General features: G+C 55.2%; 1 protein-coding gene across 6 annotated transcripts in view; it reads right to left on the bottom strand.

Moving 5' to 3' along the window:
- Positions 1-21422, bottom strand: part of FBXO25 (F-box protein 25) — a 33368-nt gene that overhangs the window by 4664 nt on the left and 7282 nt on the right. For 2 of the 6 annotated variants that reach the window (XM_080661761.1, XM_080661763.1), the window contains exons 2-8: positions 19920-20057; positions 15986-16089; positions 14358-14407; positions 11372-11464; positions 4439-4532; positions 3004-3188; positions 1308-1487 (exon numbers count right to left, since the gene is read on the bottom strand). In XM_080661761.1, coding sequence (XP_080517887.1) covers positions 1308-1487; positions 3004-3188; positions 4439-4532; positions 11372-11464; positions 14358-14407; positions 15986-16089; positions 19920-20053 — 840 coding nt within the window. In that variant the 5' untranslated portion in view covers positions 20054-20057. The remainder of the gene's footprint in view (positions 1-1307; positions 1488-3003; positions 3189-4438; positions 4533-11371; positions 11465-14357; positions 14408-15985; positions 16090-19919; positions 20058-21422) is intronic. The other 4 variants (XM_080661762.1, XM_080661764.1, XM_080661766.1 and 1 more) reach the window with 2 other exon arrangements.

Here is a 21422-nt window from a genome sequence, read left to right on the forward strand (position 1 = left end):
CTCTCTCTTCCTCTCTGAGATCAATAAAAATATATTAAAAAAAATAAAGTGGCCCTTTTTGGAAATGCACGCAAGGACCTCACAAATGGTCAACAGATGTTCCCGAGACACCCGCCATGCACTCTGATCCTCGAGCTGGGGAACAGCCAGGGCACCTGGGGAGGGGCCCACGGGAGCTCCGGGCCGCCATCCAGACACACCTCACTGGCTCGTTCCCTGGGTACAAACCCTCCCTGCAAACATGCACGTCCCCACACCTGTGCTGACTCCAGAACTCAGTCTCTTTCTTCCCCAGTCAAGTCCCCCTGACCCTGTGCTTCTCCCCAGGTCCACCCAGAGGTTTTCCTGGGTCGCCCCCCACTACAGGACTCAGTGTAGCAGGTGTCCTCTGGGGCCCGGGGTGACCTCTGGGTCCCAGGTGACCTCTGGGAGCCTTGGCCCCTCCTCTCAGACCCTCAGGAGCCCCGTCAGCCAGCTGCCCGAGGCCCACCTCCTTCTCTCGAGTCCTCCAGACACCTGGGCCTCTCCATGTGCTGCACTCGGACACCTGGGAGGCGTCTCAACCCACCGTCTCCACCTGTGACTCCCAACCCCCCGAGACCACGATGCACTGCTGAGCCCGCCCCAGCCGCTGGGCCTCAAGTCCCTGGGGTTCACCCATGGCCACGTTGGCCTTTCTGTCCACACCCGTCTTTCTTGGCGCAGCCTGTCATTGGCTCCATTCCAAATGCCGCTAGGCAAAGAGGAGGGTCCACGGGGCTCATGACGCGCCTCCCCACGCAGGGCCCTGCCACGCGGACCACGCCCACAGCTGCCACTGCCCCCGAGACCTGCATTTCCGCAAGGGAGCCTGTCCCGTCGCCTGCAGAGTGGACGTGCTCACATGCACACCCACTTCTCCACCTCCCGGCGGCCGCCACCAGCTCCCCCATTCCCCACCCCCGTCTTTGCTGGCGCGGACCGTCGGCCCCCCTCCCGCAGCGCCAGGCTGCCTGGCCACAGGCCCAGCCCTGCCCGCCCCCCGCACGGAGCTAACGCAGGGAGGACATGGACAGCGGCATGCGGCCGCTGCCCAGAAAACCAAGGCTGGGGGGTGCCAGGCTGGAGCGGACACGCAGCCTGAGCCCGTCAGGGGAGATGGTGACGCCCGGTGCTGTCCACGGAGAGCGGAAACGCGTCCTGTTCTGTTTCGTTTTGGGTTTATCAGCTCATGGTTCTTTCTGAAGATGGACAGTAAACTGCACAGCTGTCCGAGAGAAGCCGCACGCGACCTTCCTAAACTGTGAGGGTCCCGAGGCCGCCCTCACCTGCTTCTCGGCGAAGTGGTACTGACACAGCTTCTTCCAGAGCCGCCGGTCCTCGCTGAGCGTGCGCAGCGTGGGGCTCACCTGGCCCAGCGTCACGATGTCCCAGCCGTCCGAGAGCCGGTACAGGATGTTGTTCAGCATGTGCAAGGGCAGGTCACTGAGCGTGAGGCCGTGGTTCTCCTGCAAGAGAGGGAGCAGGCCACGGCGCCCTCAGGCCACGGAGACCGACCCAACGTTCCCCTCCCCCACGCCCCCACTAGCCGGGGCCTGATGCCAGCGCCCCTGACCCCCCGCCTCCTCTGCTGGCCACCAGGGCCGCCCGGAAGTGGAGCCGGAATAGCCCAGGCTGCTGGGTGGCGACAGCCCCTGCACGGCGTCTGCACGAGGGGACCTGTCTACTAGCTGACACTCAAAGGGGCGCCTGGGAGGGGCAGGAGCTGGGGACACGTCAGGCCACAGAGACGTGGTCAGGCGTGCACTGCGCCCGAGCCTCTGCTCTCGGCCTGGGCAGCTCAGTGGCCGGGGGGGTGGATGAATCCGTCACGGAGGCCCTGCTAGCTCACATCTCCATGGTTTCAAGCACATAAGCCACACCCTCCCTCACACAAGCTGGCGAGTGAACCGCTGTTCGCCCCTCAGGAGGGCTGGCACCGCGGGGATGCTGTCGGAGGCCTGTGCCAGGGGCTGTGCCGCGCAGGGCCTCATTGTCCGCAGGAGCCTCTTACAGACAGACAGACAGACAGACGGCAGGTGTCTGCTTGGCCCCACCCAGCTCTGCCCCCGCCACCGAGGCGGAAGTGTCCCCAGCGGTCAGAGCCTCAGCCCCGAGCACAGTGGTCCTGTCTGCTGTCTCTTCTCTTCCACGACCCAGTGCCCTGGACGAGGACATCTGTGGAGGCATGATGCCTCGCTTGGTCCCAGGAGGGTGGGTGCAGGGAGAGGTGTGGAGGGGCCCTCACTCTGTCCCCTCAGAGCGCTGTTGCCGTCCTTGCTGTGGAAATCCTTCCTCAGCTCATCAGGCTCGACCACAGGGCGACGCGAGGCCACATCTCTGCCTCACCCAGCGCCTTGAGCTGCAGTACCATGGGCCTTGGACACTGGCGACAGTTTGGATGTGATGGCATGTCTGTCATGTGTGTCACCTTACTTACAAGACACACACCTGTGCATCTGCGTCCACGCAGAGCGAGCAAGCGAGGGGAGTACAGGCCCTGCACGAGCACAGCGAGGGGAAGGGCGGATTGCGCACACACGGAGCTGTGATTTTCTGATGTCATTTGAGCCCAAAGCACCCAATTTCCTTTCAAGGTGAGCGAGCTGACCACCTCGTCACCTGCAGAGTCAGCCCTTCCCAGTAGCAGGGCTCCTTGGTCTAACCCAGTGGTCGGCAAACTCCTTAGTCCACAGAGCCAAATATCCACAGGACAATGATGGAAATGTCTTTTGAGCCAAATTTTTTAAAGTTAAACTTCTTCTAACGCCACTTCTTCAAAATAGACTCGCCCAGGCCGTGGTATTTTGTGGAAGAGCCACCCTCAAGGGGCCAAAGAGCCGCCTGTGGCTCGCGAGCCGCCGTTTGCCGACCACTGGTCTAATCCATCTAAAAACAACTTAATTAACACCAAAGAGGAGACGAGCATCGCTCTCCAAGCCGTGAGTCTGGAGAAGCGGTCTCGGCCTCGTGCTAGCGTCGTACCGGCGTCACCTGCAGGTTCTGCAGCTGCTGCTGCCAGGTGAGGACCGTCTCCAGGCGGCACACCCAGATGTTGATGTTGCCCACCAGCACGGACTTGCCCACGCCGCGGACCAGGGCGCAGAGGGTGGAGCTCAGGTCCTGGAGGAGGTCTTTGATCAGCCGAGGGTTCTGGTGGTCGTCGAGCACTGGAACACACACAAGCACAACCGTGCATGGACAGCCGCCACCTGAGAGAGCCAGGCTGCACCCCGAGTGTAACCTACAGATGAAATGGGGTGCACGCACACAGCGGACTGCACTCAGCCTCGGAAAGGAGGAGACTCCACTCCTGCCACACGCTGCCACGTGGGTGACCCTCAAAGACACGAAGCTCAGGGAGACAGGCTGGACAGGACAGAGGCTGTGTGACTCCTTGTTTGCGGGCGGAGGAGTCGGAGCCTGAGACAGGAGTGGACGGTGGTACCAGGGGAAGGGTGGTGGGAGTAAGTGTCTAGCGGGGACAGAGGCTCCGTGTGGGAACATGAGAATGTTCTGGGGAGATGATGGTGGTGACGGTGGCACAACAGAGTGAAAGCACCTAATGGCACCGACTGTAGCTTAAGTGAAACTGTCAATATTACACTGTCTATATTTTGTCACAATGAACAATGATCTAATTCCACTGCAACCCCAAACTGGCATTTCTGAGCTCTCGCAAATATGGTGAGACTTAGACAAACTTTAAAATGTTTCCTGACCGAGTATTTCTGGTCGAGTCTACATTTTCACTTTAAACTGTCAGTTCTTTACATTCGCCATAAAGAGAAATGGTGTTTAAAAATGGCTGCACTCAGCCATTAATGCAGATAGAGGGTGTCCCCCAAGATGTACACACACTATGAAAATACAAAGGCAGTGTTTACTCAAATACATTTCATTTTCAAAATGGAGCTATCAGCTGTTATAGAATGTATACGTTTTTTTGGGACACCCTATACATGCATAAACCCTATTGTGAAATCTAAAATTCTACCTATTGGCCACTAACCAATCAATACAATCACTAAATTAAAAAGAAATGTATAGGTTTATTTGATGCTGAAGCAACTAAGCCCCCACCCTGATGATTATGGAAACATTATACGGTAAAGTGAAATGTGATTGGCTACCACGAAGAGGTACAATATCTTCTCACTTATCTTCCTATCTTATAATAGCACAGTAATATATGTCTTGTGTTAATGTAATATACGCCTTCCTATGCAAACGCAACTTTAAAAACGTGAACAGAACATGGACGTGAGAGCTGGAGGCCCTGGCATGGCTGTGCGGCCACAGCCGCGCACCGACGTCACCATTTGACACACACACGGGGGTGGGGGTAAGAGAAAACCCCGCTCCTCACACTAAAGCTCATTAAGATTCAGACGATGAAAAGTATCAGTCATCCTCTTACCCTTGTGAACGATTTTATCCAAAATGTTGAAGTAATTCTTTTGTGCCACACCACTCAATGAGGTTAACTGGGATTTTGCAATTAGCTGCAATAGCTTAAAAGAAAGAGGGAAAAAGCTAAGCATAAATCTACTTCACATGGAAACATAAACCACAGTGACTACAGCGGCACAGTGACGACACGCACAGGACAGACGTGTGCCCCTCGAGGTTCCTCAGTGAGAGGCGCTCGTCACGTCATCCCAGAATGTGACACCAACTGTGCGGGTCGGCCCCGCACGCCCTCCACGTGCAGACCCAAGCCTGTGCCCCTCAGGCAGGTCTCTGGCATCTGACCCGTCGACCTGTGCTCAGTCCCAGTGCTCTGTCTGCTTCCTTTGCAGGTCCAATTATACGTGTGCAGGGCCTTCTCCCGGCCGCCCTTTCTCCAAAGCTCCCCCTCTTTCTAACCCTTTGCAGGTCCAATTATACGTGCACAGCCTTCTCCCGGCTGCCCTTTCTCCAAAGCTCCCCCTCTTTCTAACCCTTTGCAGGTCCAATTATACGTGTGCAGGGCCTTCTCCCGGCTGCCCTTTCTCCAAAGCTCCCCCTCTTTCTGACCCTTTGCAGGCTCCAATTATACGTGTGCAGGGCCTTCTCCCGGCTGCCCTTTCTCCAAAGCTCCCCCTCTTTCTAACCCTTTGCAGGTCCAATTATACGTGTGCAGGGCCTTCTCCCGGCTGCCCTTTCTCCAAAGCTCCCCCTCTTTCTAACCCTTTGCAGGTCCAATTATACGTGTGCAGGGCCTTCTCCCGGCTGCCCTTTGTCCAAAGCTCCCCCTCTTTCTAATCCTTTGCAGGCTCCAATTATACGTGTGCAGGGCCTTCTCCCGGCTGCCCTTTGTCCAAAGCTCCCCCTCTTTCTAATCCTTTGCAGGCTCCAATTATACGTGTGCAGGGCCTTCTCCCGGCTGCCCTTTGTCCAAAGCTCTCACTCTTTCTGACCCTTGTAAACTCAGAATCACCGTTCCTCTCATTCTGCCACCTCAGACTCTTACCGTTTCCAAGTGCCCGCTCTGACCAGGCTCCCTCCAGTTCCTGTCCCGGCTCCAGTCCTCATGGCCTGTTTCCTCCATCCGCCTTGGCTCACACTGTCTGTCTGTCTGCTCCCAGCCCCTCCAACCCCCCACTGCTTCCCCAGCCGGTCAGGCTCTCTCTCCTGACAAGTCTGCCGCCCACCAGTGCAGGTTCTGGTGCCTCACCCCCCTGTCCCGCTGGGTCAGCACCTCTGGCTTCACCCTTCCTGAGGCAGGTGGGTGGGCAGAGCTCCTGCCCCGAGGCCGCAGGAGGAATGTGGGCTTTCCCGGCTCCTCCGCCCGGTGCTTCCTGCTCCTCTCTCTCCGGGAGACCCGGTTCCCTCCCACAGGGCTCATGCCACTGCCTGCTTCTCTGCAATTTCCCACGTGCTCTGAGCGAGGAATTGAGCGCCGTGACTTCGCCGTCCCTGCCAGCCTCTCCCTGGGCCACACGTGTGGCTGCTGATGTCGCCTGACCTGCCCTGTGTCTGCGAGCACATCCACTCGCACCATCCTGACGACTCTGCCCAACCTTGGCTGCTTCTGGCCAGCCTGCGTGCACTTCAGACTCTGCAGGGACGCCTGGCGCCCAGCCTCTGCCAGTGGTACTCTATCCCTCCGCCCTCCTCCCTCCTCGCTGCCTTCCAGAGGAGGAAAGAAATTGCTAACCACACGCTCAGAGCTGCACTGGCTGGCGACCACCACAGACCACCTCTGTCACTTCTAACATTTACGTAGCGTGTCCCGCACTGCGGTGACCACGGACGACACTGCAGCACCGGGCAGACCAGGGGAGAGCCTACCCAGCTGCCGACCCGCACCGCTCCCAGCAGCTCGGTGCTGCTCCAGTTCCTCCTGTTGGCCATCATCACAATGCAGAGTGACACCCTTCTCCCCACCTGCGTGAGGAGCCGACCAGAGACCAGGCACTCAGAGATTCAGAAGCAGCTTTTCTGCTAATGCAGGCCGGACTGACATGTGACGGATGAGTCTGTAGCCACATGGGGCTTCGGGGAACCGAACCGCGAGAGACTCACCACCTGCAGCCTGAGGGACACAGACCAGACATGCAGGTGCCCTGCATCCCACGCCTGCACGGAAAGAGGAAAAGGAGACGTTCACAGCCCTAATCTCCCCCTGAGAGAAGGGAGGGCAGAGCTGGGGTTACTGTAATGCAGCGGTTCTCAGAGTGCTGCCCAGGAACCCCAAGGGGTCCCGAGGTCAAAGTTGCTTCTCCAGCCAAAACCGGTTTGGCTCAGTGGATAGAGCGTCAGCCTGCAGACTGAAAGGTCCCAGGTTCGATTCCGGTCAAGGGCATGTACCTTGGTTGCGGGCACGTCCCCAGTAGGGGGTGTGCAGGAGGCAGCTGATCGATGTTTCTCTCTCATCGATGTTTCTAACTCTCTATCCCTCTCCCTTCCTCTCTGTAAAAAAATCAATAAAAAAAATAAAAAAATAAAAAGTTGCTTCTCCAGTGTCACCGAGACACTAGCGACACCAGACAGAGTCAGTTAGACTGTCTGGCTTCCGCCGGATTCAGATGTACAACCAACAGAAACATGGAGGGGCTGCTGGGCAGGCCCGGTTTGGAGAACACAACGTGACCAACTTAACTCTCAAAACACCCCTAGGAGGCAGTACTATGACCCCAGGCTACAGATGAGAAGACCGAGCCGAGGGAGAGGGAGAAAATGACCCGAAAGTCACAGCTCAGAGAGGGGACACAGGTGGTCGCAGGTCTGCACTGTCCGCCCCTCCAGGCACCTCCCACCCATCGTGTGCCGGAGAGGGCCTGGTCTAACAGCATCCACGACCTGAAATTTCACTATCTCACTTTAAGAAGTTCTCTCAGTTTTACTGCATTCAGTAAAACAAAGTGGCCCAAACTCCACAGAAGCGGGAGCTCTCCAGTCCATGTTCCTGAAGCCGAGCAGAGCCCCCGCCCTAACCTGGGGCAAGCCCTGCAGTCGTTACTTCTCTGGGAGCTCGGCGGCCCGACTCTCCCCAGTGCGGGACCGGGCCGCTGCCCGAAGGCCCCAGGACGCCACAGCCGGAGTCAGGCTGCCCGAGAGGCGACCTCCCATCCTGGGAACTGGTGAGGCAGACGGTCTGTGAGACGGGAGCCCCCCCTTCTGGACTGTCCCTTTGTTCCCCCTTCCTGGGGAACTAACACCCCACGGGCCCTCGTCTCAGTCACCAACTTCCAGCGCTGGCGGGAAGGAAGAATGTTACTTTAGCCAGGGGTCCTCAAACTTTTTAAACAGGGGGCCAGTTCACGTCCCTCAGACCGTTGGAGGGCCGGACTATAGTTTAAAAAAAAACTATGAACAAATTCCTATGCGCACTGCGGGCCCGGGACGAGTCGGCTGCTAAGCAGGACAGGCAGCGGCACCCGGCGGGCCGGATCCATGTCCTCGGCGGGCCGCATGTGGCCCACGGGCCGTAGTTTGAGGACGCCTGCTTAGGGAGCTCAGTGGGTTGGAGCATCTTTCCGATACGCCAAGGTTGCAGGTTCAATCCCCGGTCAGGGCTCATGCAAGCAGCACCAATGAAAGCATCAGTAAGTGGAACAAGTTGATGTTTTTCTCTCTCCTCCCCTCCCTCAAATCAATAAAAAAGACTGCTAACGTTTATATAAATTGAATTATTGCACACGTTATAGTTCAGTTTTGTTGAAAGAATTCTTAGTTGCTGCACTGAGCCACACTCCCAGCTGACAGGATAAATATGCTGGAGGCTGAAGAACATGAAGACAGTCCTGGGTACTTGCTGGCCTGTGATAATGACATTCACAGTTTCTAAGTAACCCGGATGTTCACTTTCGCTGGCATGCCATCGACTGAACAACAGGCCTCCACCACCGGTGCTCACCCCAGCCAGACACAGCCACCCACCACGACCATCGCTTCTGTGGTTTCTCTTCAACGCGGCAGAGCTACAGCGCTCGGCCTGTGCTGAGGCCAAGACGGCTGGCTGAGGAGCGTTTCCTTGACTGTAGGCAGGCCCCACCCTGTCGCTTCTCGCTCTTCCCTCCATCTTACTTTCAGGGGCATTAACATGATGTCACCCGTGTACTTTGTCCCAACACCACTGGGGAGAAGGACAGGAAACGCCTGGAGCAGTAGCCAACAGCCATGCCTGCATGGCAACAGGAGTTTCCCGGAGTGTGGGCGCCCTGTGTGCTGAGGAACGCTGGAAGGATCTGTTTTACAACGAAGAAGGGACTTCCTTCATTTCCAGAGACCAAGCCCCCCGCACAGAGGAGGTGCCGCCTGCGGGTTTAGTAAACAACTGGCCAAGCGTGGCCATGTGCGAGGACCCTGCTGGCCAGGTCACGCTGCCGGTGCAATCTGTGGCGCACACTTGACGGTGAAAAGTGGGGTGACTGCCCGGCCGGTGTGGCTCAGTGGATGGAGCCTCGGCCTGCAGACTGAAGGGTCCCGGGTTTGATTCCAGTCAAGGGCACATGCCTGGGTGGCGGGCTCGATCCCCAGTAGGAGGCGTGCAGGAGGCAACCGATCGACGATTCTCTCTCATCACTGACGTTTCTTTCTCTCTCTCTCCCCCTCTCCTTTCCTTTCTGAAATCAATAAAAATAAAAATTTTTTGAAAAGTAGGGTGACTCACAAAACAAAGCGTGTGAACAGGTCTCATTCATCCTTTCGTTCAGTTCTGCACAGGGTGCCGGGGGTGAGCACGTGACAGTAATCTAGCCCACGACTGGGCCCCTTCACAAAGCTCAACACAGCCCACCGCAGCTTGATTCACAAAGGACCAGAAACCGTCAGGACTCCCTGGACTCAAAGGCCACTCTTTCAAAAGCCACGTGACACATTTAAGTCCCGGGGTTCCGTGAGAAGAAGTCTGCAGAATCACCAAGGTCTCAACGGAAGCACTGTCCGCTGTCAGGCCAACCGCGCTGATCCCGCGCCCCTCCCGCGCCCTCACACTCCGCCTGCCTGTCGACTGTGGGTGCATCGGTCTGCACGTCTGCTCCCTGTGTCCACCTCATTCCCAGAGCTCACGCACACGCAGGCGGAGGAACAGAGCACAGCGCGTTCTACCTGCTCGTGTGACTCCACCGTGCCTCCTGTCCTACCAGATGGCGAGGTGTCGGGATGCGGGAGAGGCACACATGTGCTGGGAGGGCAAATTAAGCCTCAATAACAAAATCAGAGCGAGAGGGGCACCTCCCAGCCCCGCCGCCGCCGCCTCACGCAGGTATCCTGAGCCTGTGTTTCTAGCTCCTCGTGTGCACCCTGGAGTAAGCTGCTGACCTAACGGTCCTTAGGAGAGAGTTTCAAAACCGCCAACCAACCATTCAGTCTAGTCCAGGGGTGGGCAAACTTTGTGACTCGAGGGCCACAATGGGTTCTCTTAAACTGGACCGGAGGGCCGGAACAAAAGCATGGATGGAGTGTTTGTGTGAACTAATATAAATTCAAAGTAAAGGAGCGGAGGGGAGAGCAAGAGAACCCTCCGCTCTTTCAGCTCCGCGGGCCGGATAGAACAGTCGAACGGGCCGGATCCGGTCCGCGGGCCGTAGTTTGCCCACGGCTGGTCTAGTCACTGTGTCTTTCCATCGCTTTCATGGCTTGGCTGTTTAAAGGATCCATGAAATACTTGGAACACAGTAAGGATCATCTCCAAACCAAGTAACGTTGGCAACAAACCTCTGGAGAAGTCAGGCAGGCGGCCTCCGTGCAGCCCCCGCTGGTGCCAAAGGAGCCCCCGTCCCCGTCCCACGCGGTGCTCAGGAAACCAACGGGGACCAACCCGACGGCACAACTGCCCCGGGCTTCCAGTGACTAGCCAACCGTTTCTTCCCATAACATCTCTTCGTTTTAGCTGCCAAGAGACAACGTTAATCGCGGTAACATTCTCTAACTGGCACTAAAACCGTAAGCCTCAGCACAAAGACACACCTATCTCCCCAGGAACAGATGCCTTGTACGCGGCCTGGCAGCTATCCCTGAAGAACAGATCCTACATGCCAGTGACGTCATTTCACAGCACCCGAGGAGCAACGCTGATCAGAACCCACCAGGACGGCTCCAGCCCAGCCAAGGCGTGTCATAACGCCATCGCCACAGAACACGGAGAACGCAGAGCACCAGAGCAGTTCCCCTCGATCAAACCACCTTCCTCGGAAAGAGGAGTTTCAGTTCTACAAGAGAGAAGTGTGTCCCCCTATTTGCTAGACTGAAACCTCCTTATGAGCACAACCAGACTGTGATTCCCCTCGGCCCGCCTCCACCCTGTCCTTACCCCCACCCCCAACCCCACCCCGCCCTTCATGCAGACGCGTTCTTCAGCCACCCTCTCACCTCCTTTCACCCAGGCCCTCCCACCCCACCCCGACATCCGTCAGTCTGTTTCCGAAGGCTGAAAGCCATTAGGAGAAGTCTGCCCAAACCACGGCAGCTGCAGGAGCCGTCAGCAGGAGCGAAGAAGCTGCAGAGCGGGCCGCTACACAAACGCGGCCACGGGGCCTGGCTCAGAGCCTTTCTGGAATGAGGCTAAGACACAAATCCCCTCCAGCCTGGGGCCAGCAGCACAGCAGCTCTGAGCTCCCTTTGTCTGGATTCCCCGTTCCAGGCTCAGCGGTGACACGTGAGGTAGGAAACGCGGGGACAAATCAGGTAAACCCGCGGGGAAACGTCTGTGTCCCTGGCACCTCCCACCGTGTGCCGCGCGTGGTTTGGAGAAACCTAGAAAGCGCAGAGGCCGACCTGGTCCCACCCGACCCGCAGAGCCCGTGCCCGCGGCACCGAGCCGTCTTCTCCTGAGCCCACTCCTGGGAGTACTCCTGCACCGCCAGGGGGCGCCGCCCTCTGCAGCTGCCAAAGCATCGCCGTGTCCCCGGGAAGGAATACTCACTCTGACCACGTAGCTGAACCTGCGCACGTCCTGCACGGCGCTCGAGAAGTCCAGGCGGGTGAAGGCCTCCCCCAGAGTGCAGTAGCCGTGCCGCTGGAAAACAGGCCGACAGTCAGCGCAGGCGCACTCAAATCAAAGCCAGCGACGCTCAGTGTGGGCGAGTCTGCGCCAGACGGTTTGAAGCGTCGGCAAAGGACAGTGTCTACTATGACGCAGACACACCCAGGGGAGTGAGTCAGTCACACCGACACTGACCTAGCATCATGCCTCCCTGAGGCAGCACTGACACCCTCACCCCGCGGACAGGACGACAAAGACAGACCCATCACGCATCTCGCCGATTTCTTTTGTTGGGACACATCTGGGGGGAGGGCCAATGAAGCCGAAATCATAAAATAACTGGGAATCTTCTCGGCTATGAAACCGCTAGCACGTCCAGCAGGCGGCTACTATGAAGGTCCACTGCGAACACGCATGCTGAGAACGTGACCCCTCGCCGGAGTCCCGCGGTCCGGACGTTTGCCCAACACACAGGCTGAAGGCAGAGGGGCAGGCGGAGGCGGGGCGATGTGACCACGGGACGAGGCCTGCTCAGCACCCAAACCCCAAAGCTGGAATTAGACCCAGTCCAAGAGTCAAAAAGGAGCACTAGTCAGTCTTTTTCTTTTATTACTTTTTAAAACATATATACACACACAATGAGTGGCCAGATTATTATCTCTGAACGCATAATAATCCGGCCACTCAGTGTATATCCTATATAATAAAAGGCTAATATGCAAATTGTCCCCTTGACCAGGAGTTCGACCAGCAGGCAGGCCGGCCAACCACCCATGTACCCTCCCCCTGGCCAGGCTGGCCAGACCCCACCCATGCACGAATTCATGCACCGGGCCTCTAATACACACACACACACACACACACACACACACACACACACACACACACACACTGAGTGGCCAGATTATGTGTTCAGAGATCATAATAATCTGGCCACTCAGTATATATATGTATGTGTGTTATATATGTATCAGTGATGAGAGGGAATCATTGATTGGCTACTTCCTGCACACCCCCTACTGGGGATCGAGCCCACAACCCGGGCATGTACCCTTGACCGGGACCGAACCCGGGACCCTTCAGCCTGAGGCCGATGCTCTACCCATTGAGTCAGTCTTTTAAAGAGTGAAACATCACTCTCCTGTTTAGATGGTTTTCTCCATGATGCACCTGCATTCCGATTGGTTTGTACATTAGGTGTCACTTTAAACTCTGCCGTCGGTATTTGAAATACGAGGAGTATAGAAAGGGATTTTCAATTCAGAGACGTGGGACAGACAAACTGGGAACCGATCACAGAAAACCCCAGGGTGGCAGGGAGGGTCTAGAAGAGGCGGCTCGCCCCAGCGCAGCTAAGACGCACGGGAAGGGCTTGTGGTTTGTGCAAGTCCCAAGAACAGTCCTCCTGGGTGCACAACCAACAAGAGGCATTCATTCACACACTCAGCACATACTTCTAGGGAGTATCTACTACATGCACAGCATCTTCCGGGGGCTACGGGGGAGCAAAGCCTAGAGCAGCCGTGGGCAAACTACGGCCCGTGGGCCGGATCCGGCTGTTCTATCCGGTTCTCTTGCTCTCCCCTCCGCTCCTTTACTTTGAACTTATATTAGTTCACACAAACACTCCATCCATGCTTTTGTTCCGGCCCTCCGGTCCAGTTTAAGAACCCATTGTGGCCCTCGAGTCAAAAAGTTTGCCCACGGCTGGCCTAGACAGAACCTGCTCGCGACCCCAGCTGGTACTTCTACTCCTCTGTCTTCTCAATGAACAGAACTCTGCGTGCTGGTGTAGGAGACTCCTCGCCAGGAGCCCCTCTCACAACAGCCTCTTCTGGGGGAATAAAACCTGATTCACAGAGCGAACAGCAACTCGCATGTTTGAACTACATGAGCTCGCCCACCTGGTGGGGGCCCGCGGGCGGCCATAGTCGGCCATGTAGACGGGCAGCAGAGATCCCTGGTCCATCCGGGCGAGAAGGCTGCCAGCCTAGTGATGCCGGGACAGCTGGCGAGAGAAGTGCCAGCTCTCGGGCTGAGCCCTGCCCCGCCCTGAGCTCCTGGGATCCAAGATCCACTGACACCTCAGACTCACAGTAAGTTCTGTCAGTTGCTTGCACTGGCCTAAGCTGGTTCTCTTTTCTGTCATCAGTGCGGTAACAGACAAATGAAATATTACATCGTCTTAAATCAACCCAAATTATGTTAGATTCTGCCAAACATTCGTGTAACGGTGCATTAGACTATGCGAAGGATTAGTCCTTCCGTACCCACTTAACCACGTTAGCCGTCACCAAGCAGGCAAACCCGTTCTGTCTCAGAAGCTGGCTAGTTTCATGTGATCCACTATTAACGGCTCTGGAAAAGTTAACTTACGCCAACCGACTGTGACTCAACAATCACTCCCTAAAGTACTCCCCAGTCGCTGCAAAATGAGGCAGGTGCCGAGTTTCTTAGACTGCAAAGCAGGTAAGCTTCCCGGATGCACCGCACAGAAAAAGGAAACGGGCTGAGGGAGGGGACTGTTTCAGGGCTCACAGCAACACTTCTCCAACTGGGCAAAGCAAAGGAGGGGAAGGGCTCGAACTGCTCCTTCCTAGTCACAGTCCATCAGGAACCCTCACTGAGCTGCCCGGCAGGAGACGGGGTGCGAGTTCTCACCATCCCGCCCAGGAGGCCCACGCCGCCCCTGCTAGCGGAGACGGGCCCACCCTCGTTGCTTATTCAGGTTTGTGCCAGAGGCCCCGACCGCACACACTCACAACGCACACTCACACGAGGGTCACTGCTTGAACGACCCCCGACGTCTGCATCAGTCGAGTGGGAACCACAGGGCTGAGGTTGCACAAGTGATTTGTTTAATGTGAAGTTACATGTTCCGCAGGAACAACACAACACACACGCTCACTCAGAACAGGATACTTACTTCTCTTGTGCTTTCTTTGTGGACATAGATCCACTTTTCACGAAAAAAACCTAGAACAGAAATTAACTGTTTTTAAAATCTGGGGAATAATTTCAAAATGAAGATTTTCAGAAACTTAAAATAGTTGCATATTTTAACAAAATTATCTGATGTACAGATTGAGATGACTTTACTTGTTAAATGTGAACAGAATTCTTTCTTTTTTTAAAATTAATTTTATTGATTTCAGAGAGGAAGGGAGAGGGAGAGAGAGAAAGAAACATCATTGATGAGAGAGAATCATGGATTGGCTGCCTCCTGCATGACCCCCACTGGGGGCAAGCATGCAACCCGGATATGTGCCCAGACTAGGAATCGAACCATGACTTCCTGGTTCACAGGTCAATGCTCAACCACTGAACCACACTGGCTGGGCAAATTCTTTGTTTCTTAACATCAGTTTAAGAGGTGCTGAAACATATCCTTACATGAAATATGGTTTTCAGACAGCACCAACTTTTAGTAACTTAGAAGAAAATTAGTTTTACTAATGACTGTAAGTAATATGAAGACATAATTATAAAAATGCAATTAGTAAGTTATTATGTAACTAATAAAAAGTCCTATTCTTCTGTCATTGCCTTTATTTTTTTTATATATATATTTTATTGATTTTTTACAGAGAGGAAGGGAGAGAGAGAGAGTCAGAAACATCGATGAGAGAGAAACATCGATCAGCTGCCTCCTGCACACCTCCTACTGGGGAGGTGCCCACAACCAAGGTACATGCCCTTGACCGGAATCGAACCTGGGACCCTTCAGTCCGCAGGCCGACGCTCTATCCACTGAGCCAAACCGGTTTCGGCTGTCATTGCCATTAAATAGCATTTGATTTAATTAAATTGTTTCATGTAACTGAATCCTAAAGCTTCAAGGGTCATGATGCCTCCCCAGGAGGGCCCGACCTTCCTCAGCAGACCGACTACCCGGGGGCATTCCTCATGACTCCCGGAGGCACTCAGTGCAGAGCGGGGCTGCACCGGGGACTACCTGCCTCCCGCCAGGCGCTAACCAGCTCTGACCCGTCTGTGTCCTGCTCCGAGCAGCCGCACCTCCCGCACAAAAAATCCAAAGTCAAGACGCCTCAGGCTGGGCCTCAGTGCCTAGGAGCGAACCGATGGTGACCCGTTCAGTCACCCGGATGTGCGGATCTGCAGTGGGTTTTGCTGTCCTTTGTTTTGTTTTTGCAAATCTTACTAACAAAATGGTTGGGCCCGGCCGGCGTGGCTCAGTGGTTGAGCATCAACCCATGAACCAGGAGGTCATAGTTTGATTCCCAGTCAGGCACATGCCCAGGTTTCGGGCTCGATCCCTAAGAGGGGGTGTGCAGGAGGCAGCCGATTAATGATTCTCTCTCATCACTGATGTTTCTCTCTCTCCCTGTCCTTCCTCTCTGAAATCAATAAAAACATATTTTTAAAAAAACACAACAAAAAATGGCTGAGCTGCAAAGGTTTGATGACTAGTCCCGTGAGCAACACTGGAGAAGGACTGTCCAGACCTCCGGCCGCCTTTCCTGTGAGCGCGTGAAAAGGGCTCCGTGTGCCAACAAGTTCAAGTAAAACACAACATTTTAAACATGATCTTACACTGAGGGTTGCTGTCATTTCTAAAATGGTCCTTTTTCCTTTTCTTGGATGCATATCCATGCTCTCCATTAGTAAATATTTCTTCATCTTCACTATTTAGGATTCTGAAATAAAGATAGAGTGTATTAAAATATATTTACAGGGAGATCTTCGTTTGGCTTATCTTTTTAAAAAATGATAATAAGTATCTGGCTTGCAATTTAGGAGATCAAAATAGAAACATGGTTGAATTCTGAAAGCAAGCTGTTAATTTTCAAAGCGACACGTCACAGTTTGACATTACACAGCTGATGTCTAATATATCTTTTTCTTTTGAGAACCCTAAGACTTATCTTGGTTCTTTTGAGAACGCTATTCCAGGAAGTGCTGGGCACATTTCAGAGTGTCCCATGGGTTTTGATGTGCTCAACCAATGCAGTTTCAGCTTCAAAACGGTTCATTAAAACAGGGAGATTATAAACAAAACTGGACACGCTCTGGGAAGGAGTCAATGTGATGGTATGACACCCGATACTGACTAACGATGTGCCACATCCCTGGTCCAATGTAAACACTGGCCTTGGATGACATGTTAGCGCAGATGGACTTTACACACACTAGTACGGGACTTCCCATCCAAAAGCAAGGGCATGCACATTCTGCCCAAGCACTCAGGCCCCTTTTCCAGGACAGATCACGTGGTGAGCCACAGAACGGTCTCCAAGGAATACGACTGCAATCACATCAAGCGCCTGGTCAGTGTGTTCAGTGGTTAGGTCAGCCGTGCATCGAAGAGTCTCAGGTTAGATTCCCAGGCAAGGACACATACCTGGGTTGCGGGTGTGATCTCAGACCCAGTCAGGGTGAGTGCTGGAGGCAACCAACCCAGGTGTCTCTCTCACATGGATGTTCCTCTCTCTCTCTCTCTCTCCCCCCCCCCCCACTTCCCCCTTCTTCCCTTCCACTCTCTCTAAAGATCAACGGGAAAAATACGCTTGGTTGAGGATTAAAAAAAAGAAGAAGAAATCACACCAAGTACCTTTTCTGACCACGATTTATGAACTAGAAACCAATTACAAGAATAAAACAGGAAACATCACAAATATGTGATTACACAACATGCTATTGAACAGCCAGTGAGTCAAACAGGAAATCAAAAGAGAAATTTTAAAAATAACCTTGAGACGGATGAAAATGGAAATACACCAAAACTTACAGGATGCAGCCAGAGCAGCTCTAAGAAAGGGGTCCAGTGAGAAAAGCCTCGTCAAGAAACAAGAAAGCTTTCAAATGAGCACCTCACTTTACACCTCAAGGAACCAGGAAAAGAAGAACGGAGCAAAAATAAGTGAAATAGAGATAAAAAAAAATCAATGAAACTAGGAGCTGGTTTTTTAAAAAACAAACAAAACTGACAAGCATTTAGCTAAGAAAAGAGAAAAGACTCAAATAACTTCAGAAATGAAGGAGGAGACGTCACAACTCAAGTTCAAGTGCAAAGGACACTAAGAACCTGCGTGGACAGGCTGGGCAGCCCCGGACAGACAGCTCAGGTCCAGGACCCCACCACCCGCCACTCAGGTCCAGAACCCCACCGCCCGCCCACACTCAGGTCCAGAACCCCACCACCTGCCCACACTGAGGGCAGAACCCCACCACCCGCCACTCAGGTCCAGAACCCCACCACCCACCACTCAGGTCCAGAACCCCACCACCCGCCCACACTGAGGGCAGAACCCCACCACCCGCCCACACTCAGGTCCAGAACCCCACCACCCGCCCACTCAGGTCCAGAACCCCACCACCTGCCCACACTGAGGGGCAGAACCCCACCACCTGCCACTCAGGTCCAGAACCCCACCACCCGCCCACACTGAGGGGCAGAACCCCACCACCCGCCCACACTGAGGAGCAGAACCCCACCACCCGCCCACACTCAGGTCCAGAACCCCACCACCCGCCCACACTGAGGGGCAGAAACCCACCACCCGCCCACACGGAGGGGCAGAACCCCACCACCCGCCCCTCTGAGCCACAAACCAAAATCTGAGCAGCCTGACTACCAACCTCCTGACAAAGCCCAGTCCAGGGCCAGACGCCTCCTGGAAACCCCCAAACATTTACAGATCTACGTGGATCCTGCCGCACTCTCCCAGCACAGGGAGCCCCGCCCCGCAGGCCAGGGCCCTAGCCCTTTCCCTGGCTTCCCAGCGCCCTCGCCTCAGGGCAGTCCTCTTGAGCAGTTGCAAGGTGATTTCTTTGAAGCGAAGTTTTCATGGCTTTTCCTGGGTAAAATGATGCTTACTCACCCTTACCCACGTTACTCATTTTCACCCTTTCCCTGCCCGAAGTCCCTGTAAACAGTATACATAACCTCGCTTCTTCCGTGCAGAACAGGGTCTCTGCTGGGAAGAGCTTGCCCTTCTCCTGCCACACCCGTCAGGACCACGGTGCGCCCGCTGGCTTGTCACCGACACGCGGTCAGGACGGACCTCTGAGCCCAGATGACGTCCCTCCCGAGCAGCAGGCACACAAGTGCCCCTGGGCGGTGCTGGTCTGACCTGGCGCCAGCTTCCTACCCACGTTTCCCTTTCTCGTCCTTGAAGGAGAAAATATGAGGCAGCCCCTCGGGTTCCAGCCGAAAGCCGCACACCCTCCCAGGAGCGGAGGGAACACCGAACGCCAGCGGAGGCACGGGCGTAGAAAAGACCGGGGACAGGAACGCCTCCCGGGGCTGCGGCCTCAGAGCACAGTTCTCCCTTCAAGGGCCTGAGGCCCCTGAATTCTCTGACCTCGTGTTGATCAGAGACTGTTTTTGCATTTCTGTAAGGGAACCAAAAATGCAGTTTCTTTCCTTTTTTCCTTGGAAGGCCCACAATTTAAAAAGGTTCGTGTGGCCGAAACCGGTGTGGCTCAGTGGATAGAGCGTCGGCCTGCGGACTGAAGGGTCCCAGGTTCGATTCCGGTCAAGGGCATGTACCTTGGTTGCGGGCACATCCCCGGTGGGGGGTGTGCAGGAGGCAGCTGATCGATGTTTCTCTCTCTTCGATGTTTCTAACTCTCTATCCCTCTCCGTAAAAAATCAATAAAATATATTAAAAAAAAAATAAAAAAATAAAAATAAAAATAAAAAGGTTCGTGTGCTTTTTAAAGAATCCCACTCTCTTGGGGTATCTTGGGTACGACTGGAGTTGAAGATAATCCTCATGGACTCCCAGGTGTCATGACCTCCACCGCTATGCCCACTGAACCAAGTAACCAAAGAAAGCCTTAAAACACTCAAATACGGACAGGAAACTGAGTGTTTAATGAGATGGAGGTAAAGACAATGCAGTGGAGATTTAATAAGCTGCATGCAAAGGGGAAACCCTAGAAGGCCCTGCTGGGGCAGCGCAGGGTACAGCACGTGGCCTTCGCGCCTCCATGCCGTCTCAGCGACCCAGAGCCCCAGGGAACAGCACTGAAACCCGCGGGGACACCTGCGGCCTCTTCATAGACAGTGCCCCACGCCGCGCCTCAAGGCCTCTCCTTCCCCGAAACCAAGCCAACGCCTCAGGCAGGGTGGTTCGGTGGGATTCCAAAGCCACGCCACCCGCACCCTGCCCCGCTAGCGCTCCCGCACACCGCCTGTGCCCGCGGCCCCTTAACCCTTCCTGGGCCGGGACCCCGGAGACAGACAGGAGCCTTGCTGGCTGGCTCACAATCCAAGGCCTGTCTTTCCTCACGGTACCGGCTTCCATGAGCGTCGGGCAGGGAGCCCTCGCTCGGGAGCAAAGCAGCACCTGTGGATGGAACCGGGCCATGCCCTGGCTCAGACGGGAGCTACATAACTTCCTCCCTCACACCAGCCTTGTGCGAGGGCAACTCTCAGCCAAACGCAAGTGACAGAGCTTTGCAGCGGCTGGAAAAGGAAAGGAAGCCTGGGTGCCAGGTGGCCAGCAGGGCGGCGGCGTACATGCTGTGGGGGACGCTGCGCTGCGCACTCTCTCGGTCCAGGTCCTCCCTCCAGGGCTCACAGCGCTTCCAGCCGTCTTCCGTTTTAACCCAGCTCCATCCGGGAGATCGCCAGTCCTGGCCCAGGAACGGCATCGCTCTGTAAAACAGCGGATTCGCGTTTAAGATGCATGTGAATCAGCAGGTTTCTTTCCACTGAGGTCACTTCTCATTCACCTTTAAAAGTGAGTTCTTACTCAATACTTAAATGTCTGCATGGGCACTGAATGCCGGTTCGACACGGGTGATCGAGCGGTGGCGGTAACAGCGCCTCGGCAGCGCTGAAACGACAGGGTGGGATGCGGAGTGGTGCGTTTCCTAGCTCCATGCCGCTCAGGTCAGGGCAAAGGGCTGGCTCCCAGCTGGAGACCAGCAGGGGTTGGGGAGAGGGAGAACAGGGAGCGTTACCGCAAACAGCTCTCTTCGCCAGAAACGGGAAGCATAAAGGAAGCATGTTCATGCCCGTCGGCTGCGGGCAGCTGGATCGGGCTGAAGCTCAATGAGCAGCTGAGAAGTGATGGGGACAGTCAGGCCAAGGAGTCCAAGGGCCCGGAAAGGAACTTCCAGGTGAGTGGCTGGATCACCCCTGAGCTTACGTAGAAACTGGGGTTACACTGTGAAGACCAGACTGGAGGTGAGCCTGGAGGAAACAGTTAGGACTGGAGGCTACGGGCTATTGGCCTGTAAGCGGTGGGGGGTATGGCTGCAGCAGGAACAGCAGGAGGCGGAGGCAATGGGCCGTGAGGGGGGCTTCTCTCTGCGCTCCCCGACTCCCAGGGAAGCCAGCAACAAGGATCCGAGCCTCCAGGAAGGGGACCAGTTGCCCAACCGACTGGATGTGGAAGGAACAGAGAAGAGGGCTGATTTCGGTTCTGGACATGCCTGTCGGGTCTGCTATGCCTGTGGTGGCAGCCACTATACTAGACTCCAGGTATACACCGATGGCTTAAAAATGAAGCATAAAGCTTAGGAACCGATGAGATCGTGACCTGGAATACCAGCTCTTCCACTGCCGCCAGCTGCCTGCCCTGACCTTGCTGGGCATGAAGTCTGGGAAGCTTTCTCAGCTCCCGTGCTGCCCGCGGCCCCTCCCAGGTCTCTCCGGCGTGATGAGTGATGGCACAGCAGCAGGTGCTGTCTGGAACACGTACGCATTTCCTGTCTGTCTTCCTCCAAGAAAACGCAATGTCTTGTTCAACTCTGTAAGCCAACTACCGTGAACAGTGCCCGGGACACCACAGGGGCTGCGTAACACCGAGTGAGCACGCACCACAGACCCATGGCCCAGGAGCGGGCAGGCTGGGGAGCATAGGAAGCAAGCACACGCGGCCATCAGAGCCCCAGGGACGCGATCAGAGAGGAACGCCGAGTCGGAGAAGAGAGCCAGGAGAGAGCTCTAAGGGACACTGCACTTGACGACATGCAGGTGGAGACAAGCCCAGAAGAGAAATGAAAGGAAGAGACT

This window comes from Plecotus auritus (genome assembly GCF_963455305.1).
Source record: "Plecotus auritus genome assembly, chromosome: 3".
Lineage (NCBI taxonomy): Eukaryota > Metazoa > Chordata > Mammalia > Chiroptera > Vespertilionidae > Plecotus > Plecotus auritus.